Below are 15575 nucleotides of genomic sequence, written 5' to 3'. Positions count from 1 at the left end.
TAAGGCCTGGGGCCTGACCCATAACCTCTCCTGCCTCTGGCCTGGCTGTATGAGACAGCTCATATGAGAACATAGGAGTTAAGGTGTGCTGGGGAAGGGAGAAGGGCTGGGAGGTAGGGGAAGCCTGGTTATTTCCACTTTCTCTGCCTGCCTCAGGTGCTCTGCCCGTGTGCAGACGCTGGCTCAGACAGCACCAAGCGTGGCCGGTGGATGGAGAAGGAGCTGGGATTATACAAATCTGACACGGAGCTGCTGGGACTGTCTGCACAGGACCTCAGGGACCCAGGCTCTGTGGTAAGTAAGAAGTTTGGGCCCAGGTGGGAAGAAGAGCCTGGTGGTGATAGTGTCTGAGCTGGGTGACCATGGGCAGACCACTTATATCCTGGGCCACAGCTCTCTTTGTTTGGTAGGGGAAAGGGAGTGTTCATGGTACCAGAGAACGGAGGGGATGGGTTGCTTACTTCCCCCCCCATCCTGGGCATGGCAGATCGTGGCCTTCAAGGAGGGGGAGCAGAAGGAGAAGGAGGGTATCCTGCAGCTGCGTCGCACCAACTCCGCCAAGCCCAGTCCACTGGTGTCGTCGACCACAGCTTCCTCTGCAGCCTCTATCTGTGTGTGTGGGCAGGTGCCGGCTGGGGTGGGAGCTCTGCAGTGTGACCTGTGTCAGGACTGGTTCCATGGGCGGTGTGTCTCGGTTCCCCGCCTCCTCAGCTCCCCAAAGCCCAGTCCCACCTCTTCCCCACTGCTGGCCTGGTGGGAGTGGGACACCAAATTCTTGTGTCCGCTGTGCATGCGCTCACGGCGCCCACGCCTGGAGACCATCCTGGCACTGCTGGTAGCCCTGCAGAGACTGCCTGTGCGGCTGCCTGAGGGTGAGGCCCTACAGTGCCTCACAGAGAGGGCCATCAGCTGGCAAGGCCGTGCCAGGCAGGCTCTGGCCTCTGAGGATGTGACTGCTCTGTTGGGACGGCTGGCTGAGCTTCGCCAGCAGCTGCAGGCTGAACCCAGGCCCGAGGAGCCCCCTACCTACCCTTCAGCCCCTGCCTCTGACCCTCTCAGAGAAGGCAGTGGCAAGGATATGCCTAAGGTGAGCTGCCCAGCCCAGCTCTTGCCCTCAAATTCCTATCTTCTAGCCCCAGCTTCTATTTAGGCTCAAGCCCTTTCCTTGCTCTCCGATTTTTGGTTTCCTTTGGACCAGCCTCCCTGCCCAATCCTGCATCCCATCCAGATCCCTAGACTGCTCCCTGCCAGTAGCCTGTGTCTGCTCTCCTCCAGGAGGTGGAGGGTCCCAAGTCAGGTTGTAGGGGAAGAATAGGGCCTGGTTCTTCAGTTCAGTTACCACTCCCCTTTTTTGCTCTCCTTGGCAGGTCCAGGGGCTGGTAGAGAATGGAGACAGCGTGACCAGTCCTGAGAAGGTAGCCCCTGGGGAGGGCTCAGGTAAGAGAGGTAGGTCTAGGTGTGGATAGGCTATTAATTTGATACTTCCAGTGACCTATGTGGTCCTCGGCTCTGCTGTGGTAGTGGGGATATGAGCAGGGGCAACCTCTAACCCAGCCTGTCCCCACACTCCTAGACCTGGAGCTGCTGTCCTCACTGTTGCCACAGTTGACTGGCCCTGTGTTGGAGCTGCCTGAGGCAACCCGGGCCCCTCTGCAGGAGCTCATGTTGGAGGGGGACCTGCTTGAGGTGACCCTGGATGAGAACCACAGCATCTGGCAGCTGCTGCAGGCTGGGCAGCCTCCAGACCTGGAGCGGATCCGCACACTGCTGGAGGTGAGAAGAGGAATCATGGGCAGGGCCAGGAGGTCAGGCCAAGCAGGCAGGGAGCCCAGGCCTGACCACTGGCCCTCGCCTCTTTCTGCCTGTCTGATCACAGCTGGAGAAGGCAGAGCGCCATGGGAGCCGGGCACGGGGCCGGGCGCTGGAGAGGAGGCGGCGGCGGAAGGTGGATCGGGGTGGGGAGGGCGATGATCCAGCCCGAGAGGAGCTAGAGCCAAAGAGGGTACGGAGCTCAGGGCCAGAGGCTGAGGAGGCCCAGGAGGAGGAGGAGCTGGAGGAGGAGACTGGGGGTGAGGGGCCCCCACCACCCTTGCCCACCACTGGCACCCCCAGCACCCAGGAGAACGAGAATGGCTTGGGGCTGGCACTAGGGGCCAGTTCAGGTCCCTCGGCCCCTTTGTCCACTCTGTCTCCACAGCTGCATGTGCCCTGCCCACAGCAGCCACCTCAGCAACAGTTGTGACAGTGGCTAAGCCTAGCACAGACCCCCAACAGAGACCCCACCACCCCCGCCCTTGGCCTCAAGGATCCTCTTTCTGACCATCAAGCCTGCATCTTGGGAGGTGGGCAAGTAGTGGGGGGGGGGCGGGGATGGTCACCTCAGCCCACCCCTGAGTCCCTTGACTTTTATATTCTGACTCCAAGGTATTGTTCAGACCTCAGCTCCTGGGGGCCGGCCCCTGGAGTCCCTGTCCCTGGTAGCCTCTAACCAGCATTCCCAGACACCTGAGGCAGATAGATGGATGGGCAGGTGGGCAAGGGGTGGCTGGGGCTGGTCCAGCACCATTCCAGAGACAAGGCCAGGGTGTATGCAAACTGGGGGGACCTCCTCTCCCTTCTCCCCTAGTTCGGCCCTGGCCAGCCATTCTACACTAACCTCCCCTCTCTTCTCACTCTTTCTCCTCCTCCTCCACTTTCCTTCCTACCTACTCCCTTTGCCTCCCTCTCCCATCTCCTCCCTTCCCCTGACTATTCTGCCCAGGAGGAGGAAACTTCACATAGCTGTGCTGAGTTATTTTAAATGGATTTGGGTGGGGAGCTGAGCAGGGCTCCCTGCTATCCAAAAGAAGCTTTTGGTGCTTGTCCTCACAACCACCTCAGCCTACCCCCTGCCCTCCCCGCCCCCTGCCTGGCCTCCTTTCCTCCTCCTGGGTTCATGTTGTAATAAAAGATTGTTGGTGTGTAATTAATTTGTTCAAAAGAAAAAAAAGCAAAACAAGAAACTTAGTTCCAACTGAAGCCTATTTTAATTTTATTTTATTATTTTCCTCTTGTTAGAAATAAAACCCTTAGCAACATTTTTTGGAAACATGTTTCTGAAGTGCATTTCTCTTGGAACTGGAGAACAGTGCCTCCATCACCTGTAGTGGAGCAGCTGCAGTGCTGACGGGAGCGCTAGGGCTGAAGCCAGGTAGCTCTGGGTTCTGAAACCGAGTTCCACCAGGTTCTCCTTAACCGTCTGGGCAAGACCTCCCTGAGTGTCCCCCGACTCCACCCTCAGTTTCCCCATCTTCCACCAGATGGGCCCTAGCACCTCTCACTTGAACTCCCAACTTAATGCCCTCCATTCTTTCCTTCTCATGCCCCAAGAGGGATTTTTTTTGCCTTTATTGAGGTACAATTTGCATATCATAAAATTTACCTGTTTTAAATGTACAACTCAGTGATTCAGAGGGATGTTTCCAAACTGCAAATCTGATCATATCTACTGTTAAAAACTGTCCATGATGTTTCATTGCTCTTAAGATCAAGATTATAATCTCATTCTTTCTGGAATGCTTTTCTGTCTGACCCATATGCCACATGTAGGGACTTTTCCCTGATTTTTCTCCACCCTAAAGGGTTCTCTATGCCCCTGTGAATGGGAACTAAAGCTCAGATGTGTGGTCGTTTGCAACCCCTTAGTTAACTTTTTAAATACAGTTTTACTGCAATATAATTTATGTACTATATGTACTGTTCACCCACTTAAAGTATACAATTCAGTGGCTTTTAGTATATTCCAGTTGTGCAAACATTACCACAAAAGATTTTGAGTGTTTCCATCATTCCAAAAAGAATCTCCAACTCTAGGTATTGCCCTCCCAGCCCTATGCCACCACTAACCTATGTGAATTTGCCTATTTTGAACATTTTATATAAACGGAATCATACAATATGTGCTTTGTGACTGTGTTCTTTCACTTAGCATAATGGTTTCAAGTAGAGTTCACTTCTAAATGTATATATTAATGATGTCTTTATAGTAGACAGATTTTTTTTCCTCTTCTGGGCCCTAAAGTCTAAAATGAGGGTGTTGAACTAGATCAGGGACCATCACCACTCTGCCCTTTCTCGTCTGAATGCTCACTGGGTTTATTTTGCTCTGCTTCTCCCCTTTCCCAATACTTCCAGGTGATCTGAGTCTAGTGGTAAGTGAGAAAACCCACTGTCCTCCAGTGGACACCCCTGTCTTGGGCCCAGTTTGACCCCAGGCCCCAGTCCAGAGGAAAAGCCTGGCCCTTTGCCTCTCACCTATTTGGAATTGATCATGAAAAGAGGGCTGAGAGGAGGTGACATCAAAAGAGACTGGGGGGTGAGAGGCAACACGGGGAAGGGAAGGAACTCAGGTTCAGCACTTCACTACCATTCCCCACCCCAAGATGCTCAGCCCCTGGAAGTTGCTGATGGGAGGGAGAGGGTGCCTACAGCCTACAGTAGCTCCCAGACTACAGAAATGCTGGGTGTAGGCTAGGGTCCTCCAGGGTATGGGCCAGCCTTCAAAATTGGTTTCCAGACAACCTTTCCCATCTTGGCACCACCCTCCTCCATCCCTCATGCTGGATGAGCATCCCAAGGGCTCTGTAGGAGAGGCCTTAGCCCCCATCCTATGAGACAGAGATCTAACATTCGTTTCAGAGAGCTTGCTCTTGTTAGGGATCTGTCCCCCTTTCCCAGGCACTCACCCAGAAAGGGAGGAGTGGCTGACTCAGGGACCCCAGATGAATGGGAGATGGGGAAAAAGAAGATTGGGGTAACGGTATCTTTTCACCCCACAAGTCATTATCCAGTGCAGAGATACCACCATCCTCCCAGAGGTTGCTACATCCCTCGGGATACTTCTGAGTCTGCAGGTGAAAAGGGGATGGGAAGAGGAGATGTCATTTCCACTAAGGACTTTCCCTAACCCCTTCTGTCAGGCCCAACCAACCTCTTCTTTCCACCTCCCTAGTGCCTCCACTATGCCTTGCATGGCCTCTGACACTCTAGGATTAATGCGCCTGCCTCTCCCACCCCTAGGATCCCCCTACTGGGGGTGGAGGGAAGGCAAATCCCAGGCTGGCTGCTGTGTCCTCATTTCCAGTCAGGCCTGCAGCCTAGGCTCAGAAGGATGGGGACAGAGACAGCATTTGCAGCTCTGCTGTGCATGTGAACTCTGACCCTTTGCATTGCATAAAGGTCATTGGTGAGGGTGCTACCCCATGGGAGAGGGATCTGGAGTCCAAGGTGTGTGGTCACTGGGGCCCTGAAGGGCGGACACTGACCCTGCTTCCCAGGAGTCCTGAAATTGTAATGGGAGACGAGAACTTGGGAGCCTGAGAGACAGAGCCCCTTTCCCAGGAAATGGAAGGGAGCAGGGGCTTCCGAGCCCTCTTCTGGGTGCCAAGCTGTTGAGGTATTTCACAGTCCTTGTCAGACATGCAGGAAATGGATTCCTTGACGAAGGCTTGGCCCAGATATATCAGCCTGGCAGAGCCGGGATTCCCACCATCTGTGAACCTATGGCCTGTGCTGTGTGACAAAAGAGGTCCAAAGTAATCAGCCTGCCCCCAGGAAATAGTTCATAGTAGGAGCTCAGTGTTGATCTCAGCAGGTGGGTATACAGCAGTGTTCTAGCCAAATTGGCTTGGTAGGTAGAAGTCCATATTGCTGCACTTGTACATAACCTCCATGCCTGCCTGTATTCGTATGTATTGCTGCGTAACAATTACTCCAAAAACTTAGTGGCTTAACACATTTATCTCAGTTCCTGTAGGTCAGGAATCTGGGTCCAACTTAGCTGGGTTTTCATTTCAAAGTCTCTCAGGCTGCAATCAAGGTGTTTGCTGGGGCTGCAGTTATCTCAAGGTGTGACTGAGGAAGGATCTGCTTCCCAAGCTCCAACCAAGTGATTGTTGGCAGGATTTAGTTCCTTGAGGGTTGTTGGACTGAGGACCTCAGTTTATTGCTGGCTCTTGCCTGGAGGGCACCCTCGGACTCCTTGCCATGTGGACCTTTCCATAGGGCAGTTCACAATATGGCTGCTTTTGCTTCATCAGACAAATTGAGTGAAATGAAGGAGAATTTTGCGAGTGCAAAACACAAGTCCCAGTCTTTATAACTCCGTCTCTGAGGTGACATCCCATCACTTCTGCCATATTCTATCCATTAGAAGGAAGTCACTAGGTCCAGGCTACACTTGAGATTACACAGGGGTGTGAATACCAGGATCATTGGGGACCATGTTGGAGACTACCATAGTTCCATCTCTGGTCCCTTCCACATGCAGAATACGTTCACCCCTTCCCAAGGTCTGTAAAAGTTTCATTTCAGCATCGTGTTAATGTCCAGAATCTCATCTAAATTAGGTCCAGGTGTGAGCCAGACTTCTCAGGTGTATTCCTTAGGTATGGCTCCTTAAGTACTATTTTTCTCCATCTGTAGATCTGTGAAACTTAAGAGACAAGTTATCTGCCCTCAGCACACCGAACATACTCTGGTGGAATAGGCACAGGATAACTGCTACAGACATTCCAGTTTGAAAAGGGAGAAAATGGGAGATCCAAATGAATAACTGGTCTATAGCAATTCTGAAATCTGGGCAAATTGAACTTTCTTGATTAGGTTTCAAGGATGGGGAGTAATTCTCCATGGCTCGTGGCTCTGTTTTCTGAGCTCTTTGTCTCACCCACCGTGCCTGCCTTCCTTTTTCATGAAAGGTAGTGCATGTTTGCACCTTGAATCGTTTTCCCAGTCTGCTTCCTGCCAGAATTTTGGGGATCCACTAACTTCTTTTTGTACTGTCTAATCTTTTCCTGGCTGCCCCTGGGAAGTGATTCAATAGAGGGGTTTGGTGTTTCTCTGCTGTTGGGAGGTTAGGCACTCAGCAGTGGCTATAGCCAGATCAGCCTTGGTGAAGGTCCATATTGTGGAGCTTATGCCTAAACTCTGTGCCTGCCACCATGGCCATTTTGTTCAGGAGTCCATTGAGTAAGGAAAAGGGTTACAGAGATAGAATTTGGCTGACATCCACAGAATAGGACATCTTGTCCATCTGATTGAGATCCTTCTTCACAGTGGATTCTCTCTGGCGCTCATTTATGTGGGACACTCTGTGCCCATGCCAAGAGGGACATCCATATGCCTTTTCCCCTAGACCTCATCAACAATAATTCAGTCCTGTTCTTTCCAAGTCCTTGACCATCTAGGCAAATCATTAGTAACTACTCATGAGTTAGTGGAAATCTATACCTCTTTGTGAGCAGGCAGTCTTCCTACTGGGAGAATTTCCCTTCTCACTGTAAAGGATCAACTCTAAGTGGGGCTGTAGCACTACAACTAGTCACTTCCAGCTGGTGCCAGCATATCTATCTGTAAACTACAGAACTATCTGTAAACCAAGGTTGAGTATTGTGTTGCTTAGTCACCTGGTCACAGAGAATGCCCCATGAGACTTCAGGTGTGAGAAAGGGAGGGCTACTTAGCCTGCAAGAACATGATCCACCTACTACTTGTGTTCTCTAGCCCTGCTTATAAAAACCTATTCTGTTTAGTGATGGAGTACTGCTGCACATAGACACGAGGTCATGGCTTGATGGGACAGTTAACAAACAGCTCCCAATGGGCAGGTCGGCTTGCACAAGTGACATGGTGTCCTACATCCAGGCACTCATTCACAAAATCTGCTTTCCCATTTTTATTTTTCTCTGTTTCTGGGACTCCAGTATCACAATGTGACCAGTTCTAATTTTACCTTCCAAGGTATAATTGACATATATTAGCTTCAGATATATGACATAATGATTTGATATTTGTATACACTAAGAAATAATCACCAGGTAAGTCCAGTTTCCCCCATCACTGTATACAGTTACATACTATGCAATACAATATTATTGATGATAGTCACTATGCTGTACATTACATCCCATGACTTATTTTATAACTGAAAGTTTGTACCCCTTGACCACCTTCTCCCATATTGCCCCCACCCAACCCCCTCCCCTCTGGCAGCCACCAATCTGTTCTCTGTGTCTGAGTTTTGTTCTTTTGTTTTTTAGATTCTACATAGAAGTGAAATCATATGTATTTGTCTTTGTCTTATTTCACTTATTTCACTTAACATAATACCCTAAAGGTCCATCCATGTTGTCACAAATGGCAAGATTTCATTCTTTTTTATGGTTGAGTAGTATTCTATGGTGTGTGTGTGTACCACATCTCCTTTATCCATTCATGCATTGATCGACATTTTGGTTGTTTCTGTATGTTGGCTATTGTGAATAATGCTACAGAGACCATAGGGGTGCCTATGTCTTTTTGAATTAATGTTTTTGTTTTCTTTGGATAAATACCCAGAAGTAGAATTGCTGGATCATATGGTAGATCTATTTTTAATTTTTTTAGGAACCTCCATACAGTTATCCACAGCAACACTGCACTAGGGTTCCCTTTTCTCCACCAACACTTGTTATTTTTTTATCTTTTTGATAACAGTCATTCTGACAGGTGTGAGCCGATATCTCACTGTGGTTTTCATTTGCATTTTTCTAATGTTAATGATGTTGAATACCTTTTCACACACCTGTTGGCCATCTGTGTGTCTCTGGGAAAATATCTGTTCAGATCATCTGACCATGTTGTAATTGGATTGTTTTGTTGTTGTGGTTTTCAAGTTGTATGAGTTTCTTTATATATTTTAGATATTAGCCCCTTTTCAGGGCTATATGATTTGCAAGTATCTTTTCCCATTGAGTAGGTTGCCTTTTTATTTTGTTGATGGTTTTCTTTGCTGTACATAAGCTTCTTAGTTTGATGGAGTCCCATTTATTTATTTTTGCTTTTTATTTTGCCATTGTGTTTATAGAGTCAGATCCAAAAAATATTTCCAAGAATGATGTCAGGGAGCCTATTGCCTGTTTTATTCTACAACTTTTACAGTTTCTGGTATAGTCAAGTCTTTAATCCATTTTGAGTTAATTTTTATGTATGGCGTAAGATAGTGGTCCAGTTTCACTCTTTTGCATGTGGCTGTCCAGTTTTCTCAACACCATTTTTTTCAAAAGATTGTCCTTTCCCAGTTGTATATTCTTGCCTCCTTTGTTGTAAATTAGTTGACCATATATGCCTGGGTTTATTTCTGAGCTCTCTATTTTGTTCCATTTATCTATTGTCTGCTTTTATGGCAACACCATACTGTTTTGATTACTATAGCTTTGTAATGTAATTCAAAATAATGGAGCATGATGCCTCCAGTTTTGTTTTCTTTCTCAAGATTGCTTTGGCTATTTGGGGTCTTTTGTGGTTCCATACAAATCTTAGAATTTTTGTTATATTTCTGTGAAAAGTGCCATTGGGATTTTGTTAGGGATTGCACTAAATCTATAGATTGCTTAGGGTAATATGGAAATTTTAATATTCTTCCAATCCATGAGAATGGAATATCTTTTCATTCATTTATCTTAAAAAATATTTTGTATCTCTTCATTCTTTCCTGTTGATTTCCAGAAGAGGTCCTGAATCTGATCTTTCCACTCACTAATTTGTTATTCAGCTGTAGTCCTACCTTTTATGCCATCTATATCATGCCTAATAATGTGTCTAGGAACTGGCAAAATCACCATAGGATGGGACTTGGGATCCTCTGGGCCCAATATGGAAAAGACTCAGGCTCACACTTCATGTATGACTTGATCCAACTCTGACAGGTGGGCCACAGTGACAGTGGTCACCAGCAATTACCATTAACTCAGTTTCAAAAGGTCTGGATATTTCCGGCCCCAGGGCATAGTTACACTGGCTGTAGGTCCCTGTGGGAAAAAAGAGGAGGAAGAGTTTCATATTTGTGAGAAATGTAGCAAGGTCCTTCAAATGCATCCACTCCTTCATTCATAGATCTAGTCCTTGAACTGGGGGAGAGGCTAGGAGTCTATATTTTGGAACTAGATCAGATCTGCACTTGTCAGACTAGACTTTTTGGTTATACAAATCAAGTAGGACCTTATTAGGCTGTCCATCTATTTTGGCCCTAGGGCAACCATGTTTAATTAGCCACCACTACAGATCCCCACAGGTCAAAGCATTCTGGTTACTGCCATGGCTCTGCTGTCCATTTTAGGAACCAGACCAAACTGTCTCTGGATGTGATCCTGTCTCCACATTTAAATCAGAGGGCCCATTATCATGATCTCTCACCATGACTCTGACAGAAGAAAAAACATTTCAATGCTTTTTAAGGATACTGGAGATCACTCAAGTATTAGTTAAGATAAAGTTAGCTTCTGGGACAGAAAAAAAGCCTCTAATGTAAGACAATAAAAATTTCCTTATTTCTTCTGTAATATTCCAAAACAGGTGTTAATAGTTGGATTGCCCTCTTCTTCTACAAGGTGATTCAATGGTTTAGTCACCTTCCATCTAGAGGGTCTGCCATCTCCACAACATGGTCACCATTGTACTGTTATAATCTCTTTTCCAGCCAACTAGAAGAGGAAAAGACCATGTGGGAGGTTTTATGAGCTAGGCCTGTATGTAGTGTACATCATTTCTGCTCACATTTCATTGGTTAAAACTCAGACAGTGGTCATACTCAACTACAGGAACACTAGGAAATGCAGTCTGAATTTGTCCTGAGGAAGAAGAGGAAACAGGCTTAATAACCACCTAGCTAGTCCTTGTCACACCTCTTAATGTATTTCTCAAAGCCTTTGGGAAAGGAATGTCCATATAGGTAGATGGCAAGTTAAATAGGTTACACATGGTGAATTAATTCCAACATTCTTACTGCCCTATGCTCACCACTATACCACCAATACCAGTAGCATTTGGATTTCCCCCTCTACATTGTACATCTGGCATATTAATCTCACTTAACACAGGCTACTGTTGAGTCTAGGTTTCAGTCAGTCAATAGAACAAATCTAGAGATACTCCTAGCTGCTTCAGCTAACAGAGCATATCCAGGATTGCCGATAAATGCCTCTCATATTGAAAAATATGGCCCTACCAAAACCAGATAAAGAGATCACAAGAAAATAAAGGTATATACCAATATCCCTTATGAATATAGATGCAAAAACCCTCAACAAGACACTAGCTAACCAAACCCAACAGCATACTAAAAGGATTATATACTATAATCAAGGAGGGGTTTATCCCAGGAATGCAAGAGTGGTTCAACATCACAAAACTGATCAAGGTTACATATCATCTTAATAGAACAAAGGAAAAAACCTAGATGATAATTTAAATTGATGCAGAAAGGTATTTCAGACACAGAAAAGGCATAGAGCTAATAAATTCAGCAAACTTAGAAGGTACAAGATCAACACATAAAAATCAGTTGTGTTTTTACACGCTAGCAGTGAACAACCCAAAAATGTAATTAAGAAAACAATTCCATTTAGTATAACATCTAAAAGAAATACCTAGGAATAAATTTAACCAAAGAGGCAAAAGACTTGTATATTGAAAACCATAAAACACTGTTGAAAGATATTAAAGGAGGCCCAAGTAAATGGAAAGACATCCTGTGTTCATGGATTGGAAGACTTCATATTATTAAGATGTCAGTACTACCCAAAGCAATCTACAGGTCCAAGACAATCCCTGTCAAAATGCCAACAGCCTTTTTGCAGAAATGTGGAAATGACAATCCTCAAATTTATATGGAATTGCAAGGGGTCCTGAATAGCCAAAACAATCTTGAAAAAGAAGAACAAAGTCAAATGGCTAAGTGTTTTTTGACGAGAGGGCCAAATCCATTCAAAGGGTCAAGGATCATTTCTTCAATAAATGTGCTCGTACAACTAGATTTCCACATGCAAAAGAATGAATGTGTCTCACACCATATACCATTAACTCAAAACATCAACAACCTAAATTTAAGAGCTAAATCCATAAGACTCGTAGAAGAACACATAGGAGTAAATCTTCACGACTTGGATTTGGCAACAGATTCTTAAATATAACACTGAAAGCATGAGCAACAACAAAATAGATATATTGAATTTCATCAAAATTAAAAACTTGTGTATCAAAGGACATTATCAAGAAAGTGAAAAGACAACCTATAGAATGGCAAATACTTGCAAATCATATTTGATAAGGGTTTAATATGCAGAATATATAAAGAATTCCTACAGCTAGCTCAACAACAAAAAGGCTAAAATCTCAATCTAAAAAATGGGTAAGGGACTTGAATAGACATTTCTCCGAAGAAGACATACAAAGGACCAGCAAAACATGAAAAGTTCCTCAACATTATTAATTATTAGGTAAATGTAAATCAAAACTACAATGCACTACCACTTCAAACCCAGCAGGATGAGTGTAGTAACAGTAAAACACTGGAGAGGATGTGGAGAAACTGGAACCTTTGTAAATTGCTGGTGAAAATGTAAAATGGTGTTAGCCACTGTGTAAAACCGTTTGGCAGTTTCTCAAGAAGTTAAACAGAGAATTACCCAGCAATTCTACTCCTAAGTATATACCCAGGAGAATTTAAAACAGGTGCTCAAACAGATACATGTATTCCAATGTTCGCTACAGCATTATTCACAATAACCAAAAAGTGGAAACAACCCAAGGGTTCATCAACAGATGAACAGATAAACAAAACATGGTTTATACAAATACTGGAATATTATTCAATGATAAAAGGGATGAAATTTGAACACAGGCTACAACATGGATGAACCTTGAAAATATTACTCTTAAGTGCAATTATCCAAACACAAAAGGACAAATATTGTATGATTCCACTTATATGAAATACCTAGAACAGGCAAGTTCATAGACATAGAAATAGGTTAGAGGTTACCAGGAACTGGGAGATAGAGAGTTATTGCAGAGCTTGCATTTGAGATAATGAAAAAGTGTTGGGTGTTTTTTTCAGTTCCATTGGTTGTTGTGTTTGTTTCAATGCCAGTTCCATGCCGTTTGTTATTGTTATTACTATTGCTTTGTAATATTATTTGCAATCAAGAAGTGTGATGCCCAAAGACAAGTAGTGATTCTATAGCATCTTACTACACTGATGGACAGTGACTGTAATGGGGTATGTGGTGGGGACGTGATAATTGGGGGAGTCTAGTAACCATAATTTTGCTCATGTAATTGTACATTCATGATACCAAAATTTTTAAAAAGTGTGATGCCTTCAGCTTTGTTCTTTTTTCTCAAGTTTCCTTTGGCTATTTGGAATCTTGTGTGGTTCTATAATAACTTTAGAGCTTTTTCTATCACTGTGAAAAATGTCATTGGAATTTTTATAGGGATTGCAGTGTAGATTGCTTTTGTTAATATGGGCATTTTAACAATATTAATTCATCCAATCCAAGAACACAGGATACCTATCCATTTATTTCTGACTTTGTCAATTTCTTATATCAATGTCTTACAGGTTTTAGTATCCAAGTCTTTTATTTTTTGGGATAAATTTATCTCTAACTATTTCCTGATGTTTTAAATGGGATTGCTTTCTTAGTTTCCCCTCCTGGTGGTTCATTGTTAGTGTATAGAACACAACTGATTTTTGTATGTTGATTTTGTACACTAAAACTTGACTGAACTCATCTATCAGCTCTAACTTTTTAGTGGAATCTTTAGATTTTTCTATATATATGATCATGTCATTTACAGAGATAATTTTAATTATCCAATATTCCTAATATGCTTGTCTTTTTTTTTTCTTTTTCTTGTCTAATTGCTCTAGCTAGGACTTCCGGTACTATATTGAGTAGAAGATGTGAAAGTAGGAACAATTGACTTCTTAATTTTAGAGTAAAAGTTTTCATATTTTCACTGTTGAGTATGATGATAGCTGTGGGCTTGTCGTATGTGCCTTTAAAGATGTTGAGGAACATTCTTTTCATACTTAATTTGAGAGGTTTTTTAAATCATTAAAGAACATTGAATTTTGTCAAATTCTTTTCTGCATATATTAAGATGATTCCATGAATTTTATCTTTCATTCTATTAATGTGGTATGTCACATTTATTAACTTGCTTGTTTATCCTAGGGATAAATCCCACTTTATCACAGTATATGATCCTTTTAATGTGCTGTTGAATTTGGTTTGCTAGTATTCCAATGACCCAATGACTTTTGCATCTATGTTCATTCTGGGTAATGACCTATAGTTTTCTCTTTTTCTTTTTCTTTTTTCTTTTTCTGTAGTGTACAGCTTGGTGAACTTTGATTTGTGTATACACTCATAAACATCAACCAGATCAAGATATCAAACATTCTCACTAATTTTCCCCCCTCATCTATATCACACATTCTCTCCTCCCCCATGGCAATCACCAGTCTGTTCTTTGTGTTTATGAGTCTATTTCAGTTTTATTAATTCATTTGTTGTTTTTTAAGAATCCACATATAAGGGAAATCATATGGTATTTGTCCTTCTCTCTCTGACTTATTTCACTTAGCATAAAACGCTCAAAGTCCATCCACGTTGTCACAAATGGTAAGAGTTCTTTTCTTTTTTATGGTTGAGTAATATTCCGTTGTGTATATGTACCAGATCTATTTTATACATTCATCTATTGATGAACATTTAGGTTGTTCACAATTTTTGGCCATTGTAAATAATGCTGTGATAAACAAAGGAGTGCATGTATCTTGAAAAAGTTTTGGAACTCTATAATGATAATGTTTGCACAACATTGTGAATGTAATTAATGCTACCTAATTGTATACTCAGAAATGGTTAAAATGGCAAATTTTATGTTATATATTTTTTACGACAATAAAAAAGTTTACCCCAATCTAAAATTACATATTTTTCTTTGGGATCTATACACTGTAGAATCAATTCCCATGCATATTACTGAAGCTTCTGCAGAAATAAATTAGCTGAATTTTTATCATTTTTGTGTGTATGTAGGCTTTCTTCTCACAAGTCCAACTCTGCTTCCCCTGGGACATGCAAGAATATGAATCCAGTAATGGGTATGGAAGCACCAACAGGTGATATGAGTGGATCTTTAGAAAGATTAGCCAAATCATTAGAGGGCCCCCAAGTCATGCAAGCCCAGCCCCATTAGACTGGGAAGGAAGAGCTGACTCTGGCATCAAGGGATGCTCAGTGGAGGCTGGGGATTAGGGAACTCAGATCTGCCCAAGTTAACCCTGATGTTACTATTCAGTCCCGTCCCCCCTCCATACACACACGCACATATATCCACGTACTGGAATATTATTCTTCCCCCAGTCAATGGCTTTTTGGCTCCACACAAGAGACCTGGAGGTCTTGTGAATTCAACCTGCATTGTAATTCAGCAACCTGCAAGACTTGGCTTTATGTCTGACTCCTGGCTACATCAGTCCTGTGACTAGAAGAGATAAAGAGATTTCTTGGTTTTTTTTCTTTTTTCTTGTTTTTTAATATAGGCTTTATTTTTCAGAGCAATTTTAGGTTCAGCAGAATATGAGAGGCCCTGTTATTCACATCCTTACCAATCCTTGGTACTATGAATTTTTAACTTTTGCCAATCTGAGGAGTGTGAAATGGTATCTCATGTGGTTTAAATTTGTATTTCCCTGGTAACTA

The 15575-nt window shown here is 43.6% G+C and overlaps 2 protein-coding genes across 10 annotated transcripts in view; one reads left to right on the top strand and one right to left on the bottom strand.

The window, feature by feature from the left end:
• KDM5C (lysine demethylase 5C) overlaps positions 1 to 3937 on the top strand; it is a 30493-nt gene extending 26556 nt beyond the window's left edge. For 2 of the 8 annotated variants that reach the window (XM_037010387.2, XM_017641168.3), the window contains exons 22-26: positions 157 to 294; positions 488 to 1087; positions 1368 to 1437; positions 1574 to 1773; positions 1877 to 3088. In XM_037010387.2, coding sequence (XP_036866282.1) covers positions 157 to 294; positions 488 to 1087; positions 1368 to 1437; positions 1574 to 1773; positions 1877 to 2242 — 1374 coding nt within the window. In that variant the 3' untranslated portion in view covers positions 2243 to 3088. Of the gene's footprint in view, positions 1 to 156; positions 295 to 487; positions 1088 to 1367; positions 1447 to 1573; positions 1774 to 1876 lie in introns of all 8 variants that reach the window. The other 6 variants (XM_017641167.3, XM_017641166.3, XR_012127510.1 and 3 more) reach the window with 5 other exon arrangements.
• Positions 3020 to 15575, bottom strand: part of KANTR (KANTR integral membrane protein) — an 80351-nt gene continuing 67795 nt past the window's right edge. For both annotated transcript variants that reach the window (XR_005059195.2, XR_012127511.1), the window contains exon 5: positions 3020 to 9827. The gene's annotated coding sequence lies outside the window, so the exon portion shown is untranslated. The remainder of the gene's footprint in view (positions 9828 to 15575) is intronic.

The sequence above is a fragment of the Manis javanica genome, chromosome X (genome assembly GCF_040802235.1).
Source record: "Manis javanica isolate MJ-LG chromosome X, MJ_LKY, whole genome shotgun sequence".
Classification (NCBI taxonomy): Eukaryota; Metazoa; Chordata; class Mammalia; order Pholidota; family Manidae; genus Manis; species Manis javanica.
The sequence above is the reverse complement of the archived record's forward strand: the minus strand, read 5'-3'. Positions and strand labels throughout refer to the sequence as shown.